The sequence below is a fragment of the Mastacembelus armatus genome, chromosome 18 (genome assembly GCF_900324485.2).
Source record: "Mastacembelus armatus chromosome 18, fMasArm1.2, whole genome shotgun sequence".
NCBI classification, from domain to species: Eukaryota; Metazoa; Chordata; class Actinopteri; order Synbranchiformes; family Mastacembelidae; genus Mastacembelus; species Mastacembelus armatus.
The window spans coordinates 2330265-2352229 of NC_046650.1; the positions used below are offsets into that span (position 1 = coordinate 2330265).

Here is a 21965-nt window from a genome sequence, read left to right on the forward strand (position 1 = left end):
AAAGACAAAATTAGCATTCATTTTAAATCCTTACCAGCAACACTATGAAAACTCTGCACCATTGTTCCATCTGACCTCTCAAAGTCTTGAGGGTCCAGTGAGACCAGCTGCTGATAGACCCTCTTCATGTAGGGATGTGCTTTGGCTTGATGGCTTGCAGACACTCTGTTGATGTGTAGCATTTCCAAAATAGCTTTGTTGAGCTCCTGGTCATCTTCTGCATCTCGATGGCGATCCATCAGCAACAGGCCTGTGACAGAGCACAGGAGGAGGGAGACCAGCACCACATCTAAAACTTCCAGACAGACTCCTTTAACCATTCTGGAATAGCTTGTATCCATTTGGATATGATCCTGTATCTGCACTTCTTTTTCCTGTCAGAGTGCTGCTGAAATTTTCATCTGACTGAGTAGTGTAAGATCCTGTCCAATAGGTACATTGGAACCACAGGGGCTGTCAGGACTTAGCAGGGCATTCCCATTCTGAATCTGAGGAATGTTACTTCCCTTTGACACACACTCTACCATGGACTGTAATGAACCACAGTGCTGCACTGCTGTGAACAGGCAGCTGCTGGGTTCATGCAATAAAACAACATGAACAACAACAAACGACTGTAGCTCTGAGTATTTGGTATGACGTAGTGTTAGTGCCACAAATTATGATCATATTGTTGCTATGTTGAGAAATGAAAATGATTTGATGTTGAGAGTGAATCTTTCAAAAAAAGAAAAAAAGGTTTGAGTATTGTGTTAAAAGTTTGAGATAGGGCTATTATTCTATGATATAAATCCTAATTTTCTAAAATAGTGTCATGTTATTACAAGACAAATGCATTATATTTCAAGAATTAAGTCATATTATTACACAAACAATAAATGTGCAAGAAATAAACTTAACATAATATTTAAACATGATGAAAATGGAAGAGCTGAGTCCATCTGGTGCTGTAAGCTGCCATTTTATAAATACCCAACTAAAACTTTCTCCCCAGTACTTTGTTTCTATTCTTTTCTCAGATTAATACTGACCTCTACTGGCTCTCTACAGAACTACAGTCTGAACTACAGAACTACAGAAGCAATGACATTTGGACAGACGTAATAATTTTACAGTTTCTAAATATCATTTGACTGTAGCATAGTACATCCCTCTTACCTACAGAGCACAATTACAGAACCACCCAACCAATGAAATTTCAAATACCCTTTTTGGTTTCGTGGTTAATAGCCAGAGTAAAATTAAAACACAAATTATTTCTTAATAATCTTGTGATCATGTGTACTGTGAGAGGGAAACCCCCAGAGAATTACCAGTGCAGGTCCCCTCAGCTCTTCAGAGGTTTTAGAGTCTTTCAGCTCATTGTTTTGATTGGATGGCCTGTAACTTTGTTATTTCTGTAGTTGTTAAAGTCGGACACTTTGTATGCACCACAACGTCACACTACTACAGAGAACAGTCATTATTCACACAGCCACAAGAGGCTGCTGGTCAGGAAACAGATTACTGATGCTGTTGTTTTCCTTGAGAAAGTGATTTACTCCAACTCCAATTCTGTAGTGCTTGATTAACTAAAAAGTACTGTGCTTCCATCTCAGGGACTGTTGTTGGGGCAACATTGGCAAAGAAAGAAAACCTGAACCAAGTTCCTGCTGTGGGAAAGTGTGAAGGCATCAAATTCTAAGTGCAGTGCTGTCTTTCAAAGCCTCTGCTTTTAATATGTGCTCCTCACACTTCTGGTCTGTGGTTTTTGAGGGCATGTATCATTTTAATAGCATACATACACAAAGCCCATTTTCCATCCTACTCCGTGCCTGTTCCTTACATTACTGCACTGTTAAGCCTTTTATCTTTGTCCACTTCTGTTCAATAATGACAAACCAGCAGGCACTTTGGATAAGACTTTGATCTCAGAGCCCATTGTTTGTCTTTAGGTTTTTCCGCCTCGATTACTGATCCCGCAGCAGCAACAAGAGGAGGAAGGCGTCACTTCTTCCTGATCTCAGCCTTTGCCCTGTCCCTCCCTGTCTTTCTCTTTCTACACATCTCACTCTCTTAGGGGAGGAGTTTTCACTGAACACTGATCCAGATTCTGTCACTGAGGTAGTGTCTGGTAAAAGCAGAAGACAGTAGGTAAAGAAAAAGAAGAAAGAGGAGAGGAAGCACCAGATGTTAGCAGCTCAGGTGAGGACTTGTCTAAATGTATGTGGAGCTCTCTGCTGGGGAGCTGTCTTCTTTGGGAACACGATAAGATGTTTGCACAGATGTGATCTTCTATCTTCACTTTTTTTTTTGTTACTTTTTTCAATTGCTTGGATTTTACCTGTTCTCTATCTTATCACATAGTATTATTTTGTTGACAGATGGGCTCTTAATGTCTATAGATATTTGTCTTTTATTAGTATTTTCATTAACTAATGCCATCTAAGGTTTTTCATTAGCATATTTGGTGCCCAAGTGTTAAACGTGCACAGGATCATCAGTAATAGTGTAGTTAAACTGAAATTAATTGCAAACTGCAAATCATACTGTTCTTTCTGCAATGCTTCAGCACTATAACATGCACAAGTGCACCAAACTGCACTTTTACCTATTTATTCTATACTTAGCTCCTCTTTTATTACTGATAGGGAGTAAGTGGGAGCTTTCTGTGAATTTGTTGCAGTCTATGCTGCTGGGTGTCAGCCACATATTACAAATAATACATGTTTTTTTTCATGCCAAATAATACATGTTTTTTTTCATGCCAAATAATACATGTTTTTTTTCATGCCAAATAATACATGTTTTTAGCAGAATGCCTTCTTCCCTGGTGGATTGTCTTTTTTTTTTCTTTTTTTTTTTGAAAATTGCTGGTTGCTAAGGGCCCTGTCATTATTAAGATTAAAAGAAGAAGCTGCTGCTGTGAATGGATGTAAAAGGCATTCCCAGCTGCGGGAGTGAAGCCACTTGTTACATGACACATCACATTCCCTCACAGCTGTGTGTTTTGTTTTCATCACCAGTTTGTGGTTTGGGAAAGGCAGGAGGAAATTCAGCTGGGTTATGGAAGGGTTGTGAGTGTAGAATTATGAGATGTTATTTGGCCTTTACAACCTTTCATTATTATGCTTGTGTAGTTGAGTAAACCTGTAAATCAGACAGAAAGCACATGTTCTCTTTTTACTAGCTGGCACAGGACAAATCTTTCATTTCGTTATCTCAGATAGAGCTTTCCAAATGAGACTTCATACCCTTTAAAGAGGTATTCAAGAATTTAGAGTCGTACTTCCCCAAAGTTTGGGGGACCCACAAGAGATACATTTAAAATAATAATGTTCAAAACTGAAGTATCAGGAAACACATAAAAAAATTTACAATTGTTTTCACAGGCAGAGTCTTTTTGATGAGTAAAGTGATCTTCAGTTTTAGAATTTGTGGCCTGACCCTTTAGTATCATACCATCCAACATTGATGTTTTGTTTAACTTTGGATTAGAGTGTGCAGAGGGTAGTACCAAAGCAACCTCATGGGAATATGTCATTAGACCTACTGGCTTTGACGCTCAGCAGACACAGAGCCTTATCCTGAATGACATGTCAGGAATGAAAACCTGTAGTGCCTGACATGTGAGGCTAAGTCATGTTGGGGTTGGTGGTCTTTCCTTGCCCTTTCAGGATCTAAATCCACAATATTGCACATGGCAGGAAACAGCTTCTCTGGATGCATTTTGTTGACATGTCATATGGTCACTGTAATATGAAGCTCTGCCAAAACAGGAAAGGATAAATTACAAACAGGGACAGGACCCTCAGAGTGCCCCAAGCAGCTTAACATTAGGACCTTTCCCAACATTCCCACCTCCCCTCTGTAGCCTCCACACTGAGACCCACCTCACACAGAGGGCCATTCGAATCTTAGCAGGACAGCCCACTGAGGCCTTTGTACTGTTGCACTGACAGCTAATATCAGTGACAATCATTTAGTGAGACTGTGCTAGTGAGACTGTTATCTGCTAAAATGTGAGCTATTCAGCACACGGTTGGACTTTGTTTTGACTTTTGTTGGTCTTTCACACAAAACTAGGAAAACTACTTTTTAAGACCTGACTTTGTGCAAGCGAGCACTGTTTAAGCTTTTCCTAGACCAAAAATATGAAAAGGGGTCAACGGACGCACAGTTGACCCCTGCTTACTTCAGACCCCATAGTCAGATTCAGATGGATTTAGAACCTTTGGGGGAACATTGTTAACAAATATTTGGGTCATATGTTTTGAAGAAATATGTCTCAGTGCAGTGGTGCATTTTGCAGATGTAGTTGTTAAGTGTTTTTGAACAAAAATGGGGGAACAATAATTTTTAGCTGGACTGGAAGAGCTTTCCATTTCAATTTAAAAATTTACAGCATCAGAACACCAAAATTAGAAGATTTGAGCTTTTTAGGGCACACAAACACAGTACCAAGTCAGTCGTCTGAAACATGTCTGAGATTGAGGTGAAGGGAGTTTGTGATCACTTGAAATGCAGTCTTTCACTCAGCTCCTTGAACATGATCTTCCCAGCTTCCTAAACACAAGCATTGTTCATGGAGGCAGGTTATAACATGTTCATCCAATGCAGAGGCTGATTATAAGGTGCTTTTCTGTTTAAGGTGGTTGCTGTGTGAGGTCTAGGTAGGTACCCTGGACAAATGTAGAAGGAATGTGATGACATCTTAAGCTTGTTTTCAAATATTTAAAACAGCTTCACCTCATCCTCAGTTGATTCCTGTTAGTCGCTGTGGAGAAAGAAGAAGTCATGTGTGAAAAGACAGTAGAAATGGATACAAGCTATGACTAAACTTATTGAGGAAGACTGGGGCACCTATGGGTCATATGAAATCTAAATTTATATGAAATTTAAATGTAGTTTTACAGGATGTTTGTCTGCTGTTTTTAATAATTATAATATCTCCAGCAGACATTAAAAGTCTTCTAGCAAGAGCAACCTTGTTGGGGGTGACTCCTTAATTGCTAAGGGTCACTGAAAAAAACTAAAGTGTGTTTAGCCTCAGGAAAAGGCCATCGTTTGTTTGTAATGAGAATTTCCTGAGAAGTGGAGCACAGAGCATGTCATGACGTCTAGGAGCTCTGGAACATGCCTGAAGCAAGTTAAACACTTGGAATATTGCTGTTTATCTTTTAATTGCAAAAATAATGAAATAATTCATCCATTTTTAATGTAATAATAGATCACAGAAGACTTCGTTTCTTACTGTCACAGTTCACTTCTACATTCACATTTTTGCCATGTGATCTTTCTGAAGTTGGCCTTAGCCAATGCAAATTTAATTGTTTTTATGAAATACGGTATTTTTAGTCTTTCTCGTGGAATTCTCTGAGATGTACTACATTAGAGACGTCCTCTATATAAAATGACACAGACTGAATCTTTTTTTCATTTCTTTTCAGCACCTGACCAATCATGTGAACCGGTCAAAGCTCAGATGATTCACTCACAGCAGAGTCATCAAACAACTAGAGAAACAATGTAGCTCCTTCTCAAGAAGAAAGACATCCTTTGGTTTACAAAGCCTCCTACAGAAGTGTGTTTCTGACACCTGTCCTGATTTTGTTTGGAGCCCGTTCTTAAGGAGCGTACAGGACTTGGGTTTGTGACAAACAGAGATGGGTTCACGGGGTCAAACACTGGCCTGGACCCTGTTCTCATTGCTTCTGCTGGGAATGATGTGTTCATCACATAGTTCCCTTGTGAAGGTTAATAAAGGTTTAAAGGTGAAACGGGGTCAGGTAGCCTACCTTCATGAAGGTGACCTGCAGTTCCATGTTCCCCGTCAGAAGACTGCATGCAAAGTGGAAGTGGTGTTAAACGAGCCCATAACACAGCGAGTGGGAAAGCTTTTGCCTCAGGTAATGGAAAACCTTCTTCTAATGAACCCCACCCCCTCCAGTATGTTTCATACAATGTACCTTGTGTAAATTGTTGAAGGTTACACTTCCACAGCACTGTATGATAGCTAACATGTAGGAAACCATGTAATCCATTATACTAAGAAAAGAGAGTTATCATGGGGAAGAGAATGTGAAAGGACCTCCCTGCTTCTTCCTTTGTTTTCCACCTAGACGGCCTGTCTCCTCTCTAATGACTCTCTGCTGAAAGATAAGTCATCTGTTGAATGTCTCAGATGAGTCGCTTATTTGGCTTAAAAATAAGACTACTACTACTTGAACTACTTGTTTTAAAGAACTAAGTTAATTATGCAAATGTTGTTCTATATGCTGCAATCCTGCCTCAGTCATGGTATTTGACAACCAACAGTTCTCCTTTGCTTTGTTTAGGTATTTGATTGCCACTACCTGTCTGATGAGGTGAAGTATGTCCATAATGGCTGTCCATTTTTAAAAGTGGACACTGTCAAGCTGCGATTGTACAGGTACAACATTTGGATATCTATTGAAATGGGAAACGTTTATGTGCTTATACATTTCCTTTACTGTTCTTGCTGATGTGGCAGGATGATCAGCTTATGTTTTTTGACTAGGTTCACAGAGACAGAGACATACATAGAAGCATTTTCTCTCCACGTGGACATTGTGGAACCTGATTGCACCATCATAAAGCTTGGACCTAAATCCTTAGAGGTTCCTGAATTCTATAGCCTGTCCAATGCCCTTGATGGCAACGTAGTGTCCTTCCACTATGAGAAGAGGTCTACCCTGGAGTGTAGCATCCATCTTAATAGCCATATTTCCCATCTGCCAGCCCATGGCCAACTTGTGACTGGAGAGCCAGAGAAAGCCACCAAGAGAGGGGATGAGCCCGAGAGCTTCATCCACTTGCGTCAGCAGCTAGGTAACCTGTGAAACCGCACACAGCAGCTGCCAACTGAAGAGCAAATCATCAATCTACAGTATAGCTTGACTATAAGTAAATCGGAAACATAATGTCAATGCATTAAAATGTTTGTCCTTTTCAGTAACATCTAAATTGTGGTAACGAGACTTTCTCACTGGACACCAAAAATCAAACATTGCACCCCCTGCCTGGAATTTCTTTATGTGAAATTCCAGGCAGAATTTCTGATACTGATGACATATATTTTTGTTAGTGGAGAAATGGGACACTCCCAAAACAAGTCCATCATTAAGACGTGATATCTGAAAAGCCACTGACTGAAGAGGAGTATGAGCTTTTGCTGCAGTAGACACAGAAGTGAAGCATCTAAAATTGTAACTGAACCAAAATTTCTTTTGCATTGAGCCACAACAATTTATTATATCTCTTTAGGGTAAGCATAGAACCAACTGAGTATGGCATTATATAAGATAATATTATATAGTTAACAACACATAAACCAAGACCACAAAAACAAATGTCATTTTGTAGACTGGTGATCTGTCCAGGGTGTACGCCACCTCTCACCCAGTGTCAGCTGGGATTGGTGCCGCCCTCTGCAGCCCTGCATGTAGCAGGATAAGTGGTAGATGATGGATGTCATGTTGTGTTATGGCTCTATGCTTATGTCATCATTCAGATAATAAAGCCAGGGCAATGTGTAAATCTGAAGGCTGCCTGAAGGGTTTGAAGCTAGTGAAAATTACCAAAATTCCTTGTGAGGACTTCCTGGTGATGGGGCTGCGGTATCAGCACATAGACCCTCCATCTCCACATATAGACTACATCGCTATCAGCCTGGACCTCAAAGACACCAGGAGTGGCAGCACATATCAGGTAATAGGAATTTAATTGCTTTTTTACTGCCTGTCTCAGTCCAGTAATTACCTTGATCCTGACTGTGGCTTTGTTCTGTTTTCATACTGGGATGTAGTCTGAACGGGCCTGGATTCCAGTACGGATAGTTGGTGCAATGCCCAACCAACCTCCCAAACCATCATTTATGTCCATGTTTATCCTGGAAGTAGACCAGTTCATCCTCACGCCATTCTCCACTGCTACACTAGATGCTGAAGATGAGGAAACTCCCAAACAGCTTTTGGTTTTTAACATCACTAAACCTCCTGTGGATGGCTTCATCACTCACCTCTCTGACCACACACGCCCCATCTCCTCCTTCACATGGCTGGATCTTAATGACATGATCATTGGATATCAGCCTCCGAATTCCTCCCATCCACAGCGTAGGAACTACGAGGTAAGATCTTTTTTGTATATTAACACTTACTTTAGTATAGTCAGTAAGAGCCTGAAAATGTCTTCCATTTTTGCATACAGGTGGAATTTGAGGTCCATGATTTTTTCTTTGAGAAGAGCCCATCAGTGACTGTTCACATGTCTGTAAGGAACGCAGACACCAATGCACCACGAGTGTCCTGGAACATGGGTATGTTAGCAGCATTTGTGCAAGACTTTGAATGTAGGCAGCTTAGTCATTTTACAGCAGACAGACAAAGTTAGTCACTAGATGGTAAAGAAAGTCGAACATGGAGCAGCTAAAGTCAGGAATTAGTGGAGGCCAAAACACAGCAAAACAGCTCCTGTGTGACCATTGCACCTATATTCATCAAGAAAAAAATTCAAACGAATGAGCCATCATTTATGTAGTTTACTCAGCTAAGTGTAGTTTTTTAATGAAAAATTCTCTCATAGGTCTCAGCCTGTTAGAGGGTCAGTCTCGCCCAATAACATGGGAGCAGCTCCAGATTGTGGACAATGACAACCTGAAAGCTGTTCGTATCATCACTGTGGATGGCCTGCAACATGGACAGCTCACTGTCAGAGGTACACAACAGCACGTTCTGTGGGTCCAACATATAAACTCAAGGTAGTTGTGACTGTGGCTGACTGTGACTCTACTGGTCCAGTCACACCAGAATATACAGCAAGATCAGCCAAAGATGCATATTCACTTCATCTTTGGGGAACTCTGGTTAACAGAAAGCTATGATAGTTCTGACCTTTGAAAGGATAGAAAGGGATTACAAAACAAATGAAGTCATGCTAGCTTGTTCCCAGGTGACTAGTTTTTGAATCAACACGTGAGTTATAGAGGATTTTGGTAACTGAACCAGGCTGGCTTTTATCTCTCCTTTTCAGTCCCTCTGCTAAGATAACCTCACCCCTGAAAGTACTGTAGGTTGTGAAGTACTGTAGTAGCTAAATAGTAGTAGTAATAATGATATCAACTTTTTCAGCTAACCACTGGCAGTTTCACATTACCTTTATCTAATCTTTGGAATCCTTGGAATCTCAGTTTCCCAAAACAGTAAGGCTTCTGGGAAAATGTGGTTTTAATTTTGAGGTCGCTACTATCCCAGTACCACTCCCACTAGGACACATGGTTTAAAAGCATTGATACAAAGTTTTAAAAATTTGGTGTTGCAGGCGGAAAGGGCTTCATGTTCACTGTTAATGACATCAAAGCAGGCGTGGTTTGCTATCACCACGACGACAGTGATTCCATTAAAGACTACATCATTTTCCGCATCACTGATGGTCACCATCAGACCCGGCACAAGTTCCCCATCAAGATCCTCCCAAAGGACGACAGTCCTCCTTTTCTCATTACCAATATGCTGCTGGAGGTGTGTGAGGGCCAGACAGCTCTGCTGAGAGGATCCACTCTCCAGGCTTCTGACACAGACTCTAGTGACGACTTCATTCTATTTAACATTACCCGTGCCCCAAAGGCAGGAGAGGTCATGAAAATCCCAGGACCAGGACTCACAGGTTAGGAGAACACATTTTTTATGCTCTCATATGCATCGCATAGTTTGTTTGTGCTTTTAATCATACCTGGTCATGTTTGTGTTGGTTTTGATCCAGGCTACCCTGTTAGCCACTTTCTACAGAGGGACCTGTCTCAGTCCATAGTTTACTATCGACACCTTGGAAATGAGGTGTTTGATGATTCCTTCGAGGTGGTGCTATCCGATTTCCATGACCCCCCCAATCTGTCAGAGCCTCAAGTGGGTGACAGTAACACATAACTTAAGTTATTTAGTAAGTTCATTATGGGCAAAGTGGGGATTGATCATTTTGAATGCTGCATGACCACAAAGTAGTAATTAGCAAACTCCAGTCAGTGGCATCATATTGGTGCAGTGTTTTCACCTAGAAGCACAGTTAATTTCTAGTGAGACATTTTAATGTGTTTTAATTAAAGTATGCACTAACATATTCTTATTCCTTAAAAGCATCTCCATCAACATGTTAAATGTGCATTTTCAATTATTAGAGCATAAAACCTGAGGGGAACTGTGAAAGTAGTTCATTTGAGGTTTGAATGGGTTTGGCAGGGTTTGACTTGCTTATATTCAGTGACATTTTGTACATGATATGTAATTCATTTGGTAATGTTGTCTCAGGTGGTGGTAGTGCATATAGAACCTGTTCCCGATCAGCCACCAAAGGAGGTTCCCGGTTCCACTCGGTGTCTTATAGTCAAAGAAACAGAAGTGGTCCATATAACACGCCGGCAGCTTCACTTTGTAGACCAGGAGTCCCCAGACAGTGAACTGACATACACGGTTACTACTCCACCTTTCTACACTGGTCCTCACAGGTTAGTGTCTGCTTACTTACAGAAAACACACTCTGCACCACACAGTGGGGTCTGAATCATATGCTCTTGTTTTGATGAGCAGCAGTCCTGATGCAGGAAGGTTGTTCCTGGTGGACAGCATACCCAAATTCACGAAAGACACCAATGCGCCAGTGCTGAGGCTCTTCACACAGGTACGTCTTTTAGCTTCTTAGTCAGCAATACATTGTTAGTACATGCAGTGAGGCTAACTTACCAATCCTTTGTTTGTTCCTTTGTTTCTAGCATGCAGTGAACTTCATGAAAGTAGCCTACATGCCTCCTATCATGGACATTGGTCCTTACACCCAGAATATCCAGTTTGTTCTTTCTGTAAGCAACAACCAGGGCAAAACAGTCACTGGGATCTGCTTTAACATCACTGTAATACCAGTGGACAACCAGCCGCCACAGGTGGAAAAAACTATTTCCTCTTTATTTTCTCATGTGGATATGTACAGTAGAAAACACGTGGGTAACTTCCGTTTCAGGTTATCACCAACCCTCTGAGTGTGGAAGAAGGAGGGGAGTGTTGGCTTGGCCCTGATCATTTGCTGCTGTCAGATGTGGACTCTATGGAAGAAGCCCTGCAGGTGAAGCTGCTGAGGGAGCCACAACACGGAGCCCTGCAGCTAGGTGGCCTCCCGCTAAAACCAGGCCAGACTTTCACAATGCAAGACCTGAGAAGCCTTAAAGTTAGGTCAGACACCTTGTTTCATTCATCTCTTCATTCCCAATGGAATGTAAAGGATGAAATCACCCAACATAACATGAAACATACTGTATTTCCCCATGTACTGTAGATATTTTCAACAGAAATGTCAGAGGTTTTTATCAAGGCTGTTTCTCTAGTGAAGAGTAGTTTTAATGAAAGCCGTATATGTATTAGTATAGGCTGTGCATTATTTATGTGTGTGTACTGTATATGAACATGAATCGTGTTTGCTCAGAAATAGTAGTGTGAGAAAAGGACCTTTCAGCTGCACTTCTCAGTTTTCATCACTCGATAGAGTTTGCAGCATCAGTGGTATAAGAAGTTGAGAATGTTGCTTAGTCCCTTAAAAGAGCAGTCTTACACCTAGTTGAGTAATGTTTTGGAACAGATATATATTACGTTGCAGACACTTTGTGTTGTCTTTCATGTTTTGTTACAGGTATAATCATGACAGCTCAGAAACTTCAGAGGACAACATTGAATTCAATGCAACAGATGGCACAAATTTAGTCAATTTCATTCTGCAAGTGAAGGTGACTGCTCTTATTTGAGAAAATAAAACACAATAAAAGGTTTTGAATAGCTTTACAGCTCTTGACTTCCTTTTTATGTTCAGGTGATGCCCATTAATGACGAGGTCCCAGTGTTGGTTGCTGGTTTGAAACCCGATCTCAGCTGTGCAGAGGGACAGGAAGTAGTCATCACAGTGGAGTATATCTACGCTACTGATGCAGACAGCGACAACAGCAGTCTGGCCTTCTTAATCGCTCGGCAGCCGTATTATGGTGTGGTGCTCCGAAGTGGTGTTGTGGTCGATCGCTTCATCCAGGCAGACATCACCGCAGGGATCATCTCCTACAAACACACAGGTAGACAGCAGAGGACCAACTCTTAGTAGGAAAAAAAAGGTGGAACTCCCTACACAAATGATTTGCTTTACTTTTTTTTTCTCTGTATGGATTAAAGAAACTCACCTACACTTCACAGATATTATATGTTTGCTCTCATTCCTGTCATTTGAAGCTATGTATCTAACAGAAAGGTCTGTTTCTAGTGCTTTATGTGTTTATAATTGTACTTTTAGGACTGGAAATTGGACTGACCCCTCGCCATGACACCATCACCTTTGTCATTTCTGATGGAGAAACAGAAAACTCTGCTCTGTGCTGTGGTGGAGGAAGTCCCATCAGGACCAGAGGCCAAGACAGTCTTCCTGTGCACGACCTCCACATTACCGTGTTTCCAGTCGACAGCCAACCACCTTCACTAACAACAGGTGGAACATTGCTGACTTGGTTTTATGATGCTATGTGGCTGTTTCTTGTTTTTCCAATGCAAAAAACAACATACAGTGCATACATGAAAAGGAATATACAGAATTTGTGAAAGCCACTGAACACTAAATGTTATGTACTGTACTATTATGTATGACAGTGCTTAATTGACATCTCCCACATTCTTAGCTTTCTTGCACATAGGAGAATTTACACATTAAGGATTTATACTGGGCAGCATTGTGTGGGTTTTCTCCAGGTACTCTGGTTTCCTCCCACAGTCCAAAAACATGTATGTCAGGTTGATTGGTGACTCTAAATTGCCCATAGGAGTGAGTGTGAGTGTGTGAGGTTGTTTGTCTCTATGTGGCCCTGTGATGGACTGGGGACCTGTCCAGGGTGTACCCCAGCCTTTCACCCAAAGAGAGCTGGGATAGGCTCCAGCAGATCCCTGTGACCCTAAATAGGAATAAGCAGGTATAGATGATGGATGGATGAATGGATGGATGGAATTATACATACATTTATAAATCTGCACATCCAGATAATGTGTTTTTTTTATTGTTAGACCTAATGGAGGACCATTTTTAAGGATATAGGTACTGTAATGTAACATTTTTAGCATGATGTTTTCACATGAATTTTCTTTCGTGTTTATAGGAGACATCTTTGTGGTGGATGAAGGTGGGGCAGCCCCGATAACTGCGTCTCATCTGAAGGCCTCTGATGTGGACACCATCCTGGACAAGCTAGTGGTCAGTCTAGTTTCTTCGCCCCAGTTTGGCTACATTGAAAATGTCCTGCCCAGCCCTGGCTTCGAGAAAAGCAACATGGGAATAAGCATAGGTAAGCATTCTGTTATACTGTTTGAACTGACAGGTGAAGCAAAATTTAATTTACCTCCTTTTCTCCCAGCATCATTTTCATACAGAGACCTCCTTGACGGTCATGTGAATTACGTACAGTCCAGACACCAGAGGATGGAGCCAACAGCTGACCAGTTCACGCTCTACGTGTCAGATGGCAAACACAGCTCAGCTCATGTCCCTTTCTACATTATTATTAACCCAACAAATGACGAGGTCCCAGAGTTTGTGGCTCACAATATCACAGTAAGTTTTGTGGTCAATATTACTTTTGACTAGGAGATATGACCATTAGATTTGTTCATAAGATATACTTCTGCATTCACTGATGTCTTTCTGTGATGAGGTACGCGAAGGAGAAATGAAGCAGCTGGATTCATCTGTATTGCATGTGATGGATCTGGATGTTCCCAGGAATGTCCTGCTCTTCAGTTTAGTTAAACCACCTCAGCATGGCAACATCATTAGTCACAACAGTGAAAAGCCACTCAGCAAGAGACAGAAGGCCAGTCCCCAGTCCCCTGTGGTCGACTTCACAATGGCAGATCTAACTAATGGTACTTTTTACATAGTCGTACTTGGGACTCATTTCACCTAGGAGTGAAACTGACATCAAAGGAAGTTTTGCAGATTATTTTGACCTGTTATGAGTTACTGTTTGTCTCCACACAGCTGTTTGGTTATGGTTAGAGTCTGAGGGAAAGATGTTGCACTAACCTACTTTACACAAAGAGATGACTGAGTCCTTAGTTATGGGAGGACATACTGTTTTGAACCATTTGTACTATTTTGTGTTGAGTTTTGTAGGTCTATGATGGCAGCATGGAACTAAGCATTCAAACCTTTGTAGAAGTATTTAAACACACTGTTACCTCTTTCAGTATTCAGTGTCATCATTGACTTGCAGGTATGGAGCTGATGTACATACATGATGACTCAGAGAACATGGAGGATAGTTTTACTATCCAGTTAACTGATGGCAGGCACCAACTGCACAGGCAGGTGATGATTAATGTGCTGCCTGTCAATGATGAGGAGCCTCGTATAATAAGGTAAGATTCACACTTTCACAGCTACTGTTTAAAGAGTCTCATCACATCATCAACTGTAGAAAAGAAAAGTGAAACTTGTCTCAACTGTCCATCCTTTAGGAACAATGGCCTTGAGGTGGAGCCAGGAGAGGTCAGGTTGATATCCAGTGTCACACTGTTAGCACAGGACAGTGATACTCCCTCTTCAGAGGTCATATACATGTTTGAGAGTGTTCCTAAACAAGGACTGCTTCAGATTAAGGTTGGTACAATGCCATAAAATTTTAATTTTAAACACCAAATTTTCTGATATTACTAGATGCCTCCTTTTGGCTTAACTGTGTGTCCAACCACTGTCCACGAGCAGGTTGTGGACAGTGGACAGCAGACACACAGATTGGCCTGTGAGCTGTAAGCATTTAGCAACTACATGGACAGATATTTATCCCCAGGACTTTAATGTCAGCTAAATCATCAAAAGATCTTTTTAATCCCTGTGTGCAATAAAGTACAATAAAATACAGTTCAATAAAAGCTTGAAGTTCAAAGTCGTAAAAATCTGGTCATCTCCAAAAATAGGAAGAATGTCCCCATGTGGTTTTAAGGTTTGAATGCACCTCATAGCTCAGTTTCATACGTCAACATTGGGTTTTGTTAAAGAAGTGTTATCCAAACCTGAAGCACCCAAGCTACCTGGTAACATAATCACGATATAAATTTTAGCGTTCCTCCTAATGGTGACTGCTGCTGTCTCAGGAAGGTCAGGAGTGGTTGACACTGACAGCTGGGAGGAGCTGTACCCAGGAAATGGTGGACATGAACCTTCTGCGCTACATGCACACAGGCCTGCATGGTGCTAAAACACAGGACTTTTTTATCTTCTACCTGCTGGATGGAAAGAATCAGTCACCCCTACAGCATTTCTACATCTCTGTCAAAGATCTTGAGAAAGGTACTTAAATAGAGTCTTAAATTTATTATCAGGAATAGTTTTGGATCAAATTTGCCACCTGTCCAAGGTGCTTCTCTGCCCTCTCCCCTTATTTTGGAAGTCACCTTCTCATGCACCATCATTTTCAGGAAATATTGCCATCTTTATGAAGCCAGTGAACGTCAGCCGGGGTGATCGTGTGGTTCTCACTACAGATGTGCTGTTAGCTACAGACGGCACAGACAAGCCTGAAGAGCTTCTGTATGTCGTTACCAACCCTCCTGCGCATGGACACATGGAGTACATCAAACACCCTGGACTGGCCATCTCCACCTTCAGCCAGATGGACATAGCAGCAAACCTTGTGGCTTATGTACATGACAACAGAGCCAGCAACCCTACAGAAACCTTTCAGTAAGTGGAGACACTGTTGATCAACTTGTCTAAGACTAGTGATATACTTGCTTTTTAAATAAGTATATTAGCAGACGTGCAGCCTTGATTTCTGTAAGTGATTACAACAGTTTAGACAGCCTAACACCCAGCATGTTATATGTTTTGGCAGGTTTATTGTTAGTAATGGTCAGACCAGCCGAAATGGAATCTTTGAGATTGCAGTGGGAATGGTGGATCGCATCATGCCGTCTTTGCTCTCCAACGAAGGCCTCACGGTCCCCCAGGGTTCCACAGTAATCCTGGTTCCGGACCACCTGGCCCTGTCTGACCCAGACACCCCACCCAGTGCCCTGACCTTTGTCCTTATTCAGCCACCACAGTATGGTTGGCTGCTTTTAGCTGGTTCCCCACTGACCACTGGTTCAAATTTTACACAGAGAGACATACAGGAGCTGCAGGTGTCATATAAGCACAATGGGGGACAGTCGCAGATCGATCTGTTTGCCTTCACTGCCTTTGACAGCACCAGTCGAGGTTTCCTGCTGGATGGGCGGTTGCATACAGAACCTATGTTCTTCACCATTCTGGTAGGTGATGAGAGATGTATTATATAGTTATAGGGGCTCTGTGATTATGCCCTAATTCTCCTAACAACATTTAGATGATCACAGCCATCACAAATGGCTAATAGAGGATATGTTATGTAATCTCAGATTAAATAGTCTTACTTAATACAGTGTAAGATTTGTGAGGTAATAGGGCCAGTCCAAAACAAGGCTGTATATTGTTTCTTGTGATGGTGTGGAAAAATATTACAGTTAGCTCAATATGTAAATTCAAGGCTGAACTGACTGACATGAGGTGAGGTGTGGCTGAAGTTAGCATGCTAAACAGTGTAATATGAATGTCATGTACAAAGCTATGAAGTCATGGCTAATCACGTAATGCTAAAACAAAAATTAGAAAAATGTATGTTTTTTTGTATTTTTTTTTTTATAAAAAAAGTCACTTGACAAATTAATCTGTAACTGAATATGATTTAATATTAACATTATGCAATAAAATGACATGCTAAAATTTGAATTAAGATTAATTAAGATTAATTTAAAAAAAAGTTATAAACACTATAAAAATAAACTTGATTTTATACTTTATTGTCATCAAAGGAAATGATTGAATTAATGAATTTCAGATCAAGCCTGTGGATAAATCATCCCCTAAAGTTGTGAAGCTGCTTCCTCTTTGGAAAGCAGAGCTTTTAGCCGACGGCCGATACGGGATCTTTCTGTCATCTCGGGAGCTGAAGGCCCAAGACAAAGACAGCAGAGAGGAAGAGCTGATATTCCGTATTGTTCGCTCTCCTTTCTTTGGTTACCTTGAAAACAGGACTACAGGTTTGAATATAAATTAAGTTTTTATATCTTCAGTATAATGAAAATGAATGAACAAAACAGAATCTCTCCCTTTGCTCTTGCAGGTGGTTTTGTGTCACAGTGCTTCTCTCAGATGGAGCTGAACAAGAGAACTGTCATCTACATCATCGACCCAGACAGCGAGTCTCTCTCAGACAGCTTGGAGTTCACTGTGTCTGATCCTTTAGGGAACACTGCACCCTCTCACATGTAAGAAACAGTGCACAGATTTTAATGGCATCTCAAATGTACAGTTTAATTTTAACCATGCTTGGACATGTCTTTGTAGACTTGAATTCAGTTGGTCCAGAGTGGAACTGTCTCAGCCTCAGTACTCTGTGTGTGAGGGACAGGGAGTTGTCTCAATGGACATCATTCGAAAGGGAAACCTGGCAGAGTCTTCGTACATCACTGTCAAGGTCTGCACTCACTTTTATTCAACTGATGAGTTGTTATCAATTTTCAGTTATTTTTATGTGTTGTTTTTGAAAGATTCATTATTGCAAATGATTCATGATATCCTTTATTTACAGGTTTTAAGACATGTTTCTGAATCTTATTTCTTTATTTAGGTAAAGATGCTGACTGCAGTAGCTGGAAAGGATTTCCTCATAAACCCCTCTTCCCTCATTCAGTTTGATCCAGGTCTGTGCTCATTGATAAACAAATTGTGCGTTATACATGTTAAATCAGGGGGGCTGGGGTTGCATCATAGAAAGTGTAGATCTATTGATGCTCTAAACATTGTCTTTCAGTGTCATGTTGTAAAAATGCTGCTCCCTAAAATGTAAATGCTGCCATGCCATTACAACTACCACAGCCATAATTTATTTCAGTAATTTACAATGTGCTGCAAAATAAAAGGCACCAAACAGGAAAGGTCAAAAACAGTCAGACCTGCACTAACTCTTGAAAAAATGTGATTTTTCTCTTTATGTAGGAGTGTCAAAGAGGAGCTGGCAAACAGAGGCCATCCAAGATCACCTTGAGGAGGCTGAGGAGATGTTTGAAGTGCTGCTGGTCTCTCCTGAAGGCACAGTGATCGGCAGCATCAGTAAGGCCACAGTCACCATCAGGGACTCAGGAGGAGGTAAAAATTAGAGCCCAGTTGTGTATTTGTAAGATACTACAGGCTACTACAGGTTGGATAAATATAAAGTTCATGCTTTTACACCACAATGGACTGTAGGGGAAATGTATTTTTTCACATTACTGTCCACATTACTTCTAATCAGTTAATCTGATAAGGTTTTTGATATCTTCCCAAAGATACTAACCTGACAGTTAAAACTTACACACCCCAGGACAGTGCAGGCTGACCCAGGTACCTGCCCTTGGAGGAAAAGAGATTCGGTCAGACACATACCCCCAGCATGGATCCATTCAACTAGAGAAACTTCCCCTAGGCACAGAATCAGTTTTCTTAACCCAGGGAGACAGCATCTCCAGGCCTGGAGCAAGTCTCCCCAAAAATAAACTCAGAGTTGTAGGAAATCCAAAGTCTGTAAGTGCCTACTCATGACTGGATTTTTCTTTTTGTTATGTTTTTTTTTTCCAGTTTATAAATGTTTATAAATGTTTCATCTTTCAGATTGCACCATCATCAGTTTTTTACAATGGGACAGACATTGTTTACACGGTAAGTGGTAGCAGCAGCTGATATTAATCTGACCTAACCTTTCAAGCCTTTCACATCTCATGTGGTTTACATCTTTAATCCCAGTATCATGGCATCATGCAACTGAAAGTAGAAGATGACACCTTCCCAGCCAGTAAGGGCAGTAAAGCAAACATCCGCGTGGTTAGCAGGGGGGCACAACACCAGGCATCAACAATGCAAAAACTGAATCCTCAAAGAAATGTATTAAAAGCTCAGAAGCGTGGACTGACTACAGGACATGTGAGTACACGCCAGCAGTCCTCACTAGTGCTTCTTGGAAAATGTGCTTAATTCTCTTTTGCCAGGCTCTCTTCATCTCTTGCTCTGTTCTGTGATCAAGGCCACATGGAGTTGTTTTAACCTGATGGATAAATCTGCTGTTTTATTTCCTTTCGTTCCTGAAACTTCATATGTTGTTTATGTTAGTGAAATTAGTTTGCAGTGGGTGGATTATTTTGTTTGGTCCTTACTAACCAGTGAGAAGTTACATGTCAGTCCTGCTAAAGCACCTTTAAGATGTGGTAGTGGTTGACCATAGTCATCAATGAACATTTTTTTAACCATAGTTTACACCTGATAATTCCTTCCCCAAGCCCTGTGTGCCAGAACTGAGGGGACTACTGCATTTCAACCAAACCACTAATCAGCTCTTTCACTGCAATGGTGTCTCCTGGAAACCATGGGCACCAAGCGATCAGGTATTTCAGTCTCACACTAGTTGCCACTGTCCTTGTGATTACAGCATCTGCAGGCTACTTTGCATGTCTGGAAGAAAGAAACGGTCTAACCTTGACAGCATTCTTCAAAGTAGAATGGTTTATTTATGTTTCTGATATGTTTGTCTCTGTGCTATTGTAGTCCATTATGGATGATCTCTTTTTTGTCTTGTCATTTGTGGGAAATCTGTAAATTAAAGTCAGAGATGTATTTTTCAATAAATGGGGACTCAGATAATCAGGATTATCAGCTATGTAAAATATAATTGGGTGTCATCTGTCATCAGTCAGTAATGTTCTTCATGCCTGTCAACACACCCATTTTTTGTGCCGTTTTGATTTATTGCGCTAAGTCACATTAAACGGCGTAATCGTGTAGCAGAGGCACAGAAGGTCATACCGGCCATTTTGACCTTCAACACTAAAGGATGGATGCAGGAAGAAACTGTGTAACAAAACACTTATGTAATGTAATTATGTAATTATTGTCTGCATATTTGCTGTCAAAACACAGATGGTGAGTGCTCAGATATGTCCTCAGGGCTGGACATTTCATGGTGGCCACTGTTACATCCTCAGCACTGAGAATAAAGCCACCTGGAGCACAGCTAACAGAGCCTGCAGGGAGAGGTACACTTCAAGCTCATATCCACACACAAACACAGAGGATGTGTGCATTACAGGAGAGAAACTGTGAGGCACAAACATGTACTCCTTCTGATTACTTGTCTGTCGCACACAAAACTGTAGAATCTCATTTACATGCTCTATAAATTATCTGTTCAAAAATTGCAGATTTTCTTCTTTTTCCTGTTCATTTTATTTCAGATATAAAGGAACTCTAGCAAGTGTTCTCTCTAAAGTTCACATGGACTGGCTGTGGGATTTTAGCAGAAGAAAACCATTCTGGATAGGTGAGCATTTTTTACTAATTTGTTGCAAAAGGTTCCTGTTTAAAAATCATTAAAAAATGTTTTATGTCAGTTTCTCATTTGTTCCTAGTAAAGTCAGTTTCCTTTATGAAGATTTGTTAAATATGTAATTTAATCAAGTGTTGCTTTGTTCATGCAAACAACTTCTCAATAAAAGTTGCAGCTACTTGTCAGAGCGGATTACTGTAAAGAAGTGAACCATGTAACTCTTTATAATCATTAAACTGGAATAGATAGAATTTTGGGTCATGTTACACTATTTCAGTTACATTATCCTTTTTGAGAGTGAAGTGTGAGTAGTGACTAAAGAATTTAGTTTTTATTTCAATCACTTGCTTGCCTTGGAACATTTTGCCAAAGCTGCAGTGGAACTGTACAAGCTATTTAATGGCCATGACGTTTTATGCATTGCATCATTAAATAGCTTTCCCCCCCACTGTTTAGTGTGGCTCTCTGACTGGATGATGTTTCTCCTATTATTTAAGGCTTGAATGACAGGGAAGACCAAGGACGCTGGGAGTGGGTGGGTGGTGAGCCAGTCAACTACACCAACTGGAGAAAGACACCCCCTCGAGCAAAAATGAAGGGAAGCAAAAGGTGCGTCCTTGTTTGGAGAAGGGCAAAGTGGCAAATCAGAGACTGCAAGATGAGTAGAGGTCATCGCTTTGTGTGTTCAGTCAAGACTTGAATTGGAATTTGTGTACAGCATTGCAGCCATAAACAAGAAGAGGACATTTACACTGAACAAACAGCTTTCCAGTAAAGGATCAATGGAACAGTTTCTGTGATTTATAATAAACTTTGAGACAGTTAATTTGTCTAAAAAGTAATCCGCTAAGCTGTGTGATCTTGTTTACACATTTATTCTAATTAACTACTAAAAGTATTGTGACATATTTAAAGCTAAAGAAATATTTTATAAAGTGTTGTATGTCTTGCTTATATCAGACAGAACAAATGCTGGATTACCAGAACCCTTGACCACCAGAGGTCTGAAAGCTCCAACTTCATAGTGTGTCAGTGGGTTTGTGGTTGAGGTAATTTAGTTGCAAGTTTCAAATTTCCTGCAGATCTTGCAACATTTTCTAAGGCGCCACTTGTCCCATTCTAGATTTAAGACCGCAGCCCAACTGACACATTGCGGTGTAGCAGTAATACTTGGATTCCATGTCTACAGGCAAAATCTAATGAAAATATGATGCATTGTCTGCTGTGTGTACTATACTTAATGGGACTGGGGAAGCAAAGCAGACCATTGTACAGTGTATGGATGGGGAGGAGGGGAGGAGGGGAGGAGGGGAGGAGGGGAGGCCAGTGAGGGCAGCACACTTTTGCCTGGGGTCTCCCAAAGACTAATCCTGAAAATCTGTTTCCACTTTGTCAAATTGTACATTTACATGTTTAAACAAACCTTTGTTTCAGTGTGTTTCTGTGAAGATTAAAATGGAGCTTGAACGCTTGAATTTAATCTAATATGTCTTCAAAGCTTAATCAGAAAACAGCAGTAAAACAG

At 40.9% G+C, this 21965-nt stretch overlaps 1 protein-coding gene across 6 annotated transcripts; it reads left to right on the forward strand.

The window, feature by feature from the left end:
* The first annotated feature begins 2071 nt into the window (after positions 1 to 2071).
* Positions 2072 to 21912, forward strand: frem1a (Fras1 related extracellular matrix 1a). 6 transcript variants are annotated; one of them, XM_026326881.1, is made up of 37 exons: positions 2072 to 2184; positions 5430 to 5888; positions 6318 to 6412; positions 6521 to 6831; positions 7514 to 7710; positions 7808 to 8131; positions 8212 to 8320; positions 8587 to 8718; positions 9322 to 9666; positions 9763 to 9905; positions 10305 to 10501; positions 10584 to 10674; positions 10766 to 10933; positions 11011 to 11219; positions 11674 to 11767; positions 11851 to 12103; positions 12319 to 12510; positions 13169 to 13354; positions 13424 to 13620; positions 13721 to 13931; positions 14282 to 14426; positions 14526 to 14667; positions 15162 to 15357; positions 15486 to 15750; positions 15902 to 16319; positions 16925 to 17126; positions 17210 to 17354; positions 17434 to 17563; positions 17717 to 17789; positions 18085 to 18234; positions 18449 to 18648; positions 18736 to 18783; positions 18868 to 19044; positions 19371 to 19502; positions 20035 to 20150; positions 20349 to 20434; positions 20938 to 21912. In XM_026326881.1, the coding sequence occupies exons 2-37, from the start codon at positions 5646 to 5648 to the stop codon at positions 21138 to 21140; spliced, it is 6525 nt and encodes a 2174-aa protein (XP_026182666.1). In that variant the 5' UTR covers positions 2072 to 2184; positions 5430 to 5645; the 3' UTR covers positions 21141 to 21912. The 6 variants fall into 6 exon arrangements, with proteins under 6 accessions (XP_026182666.1, XP_026182676.1, XP_026182685.1 ...); XM_026326891.1 differs by having other exon boundaries at positions 19398 to 19502; XM_026326900.2 differs by lacking the exons at positions 18736 to 18783; positions 18868 to 19044; positions 19371 to 19502; ... (1 more) ...; positions 20349 to 20434; positions 20938 to 21912 and having other exon boundaries at positions 18414 to 18605.
* Positions 21913 to 21965: the final 53 nt, after the last annotated feature.

Coding starts and splice junctions, on each gene's coding strand:
- frem1a (XM_026326881.1), top strand. CDS start 5,646: ATGGGTTCACGGGGTCAAACACTGGCCTGGACCCTGTTCTCATTGCTT. Junction 9,906..10,304: donor CCAATCTGTCAGAGCCTCAA/GTGGGTGACAGT, acceptor ATGTTGTCTCAG/GTGGTGGTAGTGCATATAGA. Junction 18,649..18,735: donor TTGTAGGAAATCCAAAGTCT/GTAAGTGCCTAC, acceptor TTCATCTTTCAG/ATTGCACCATCATCAGTTTT.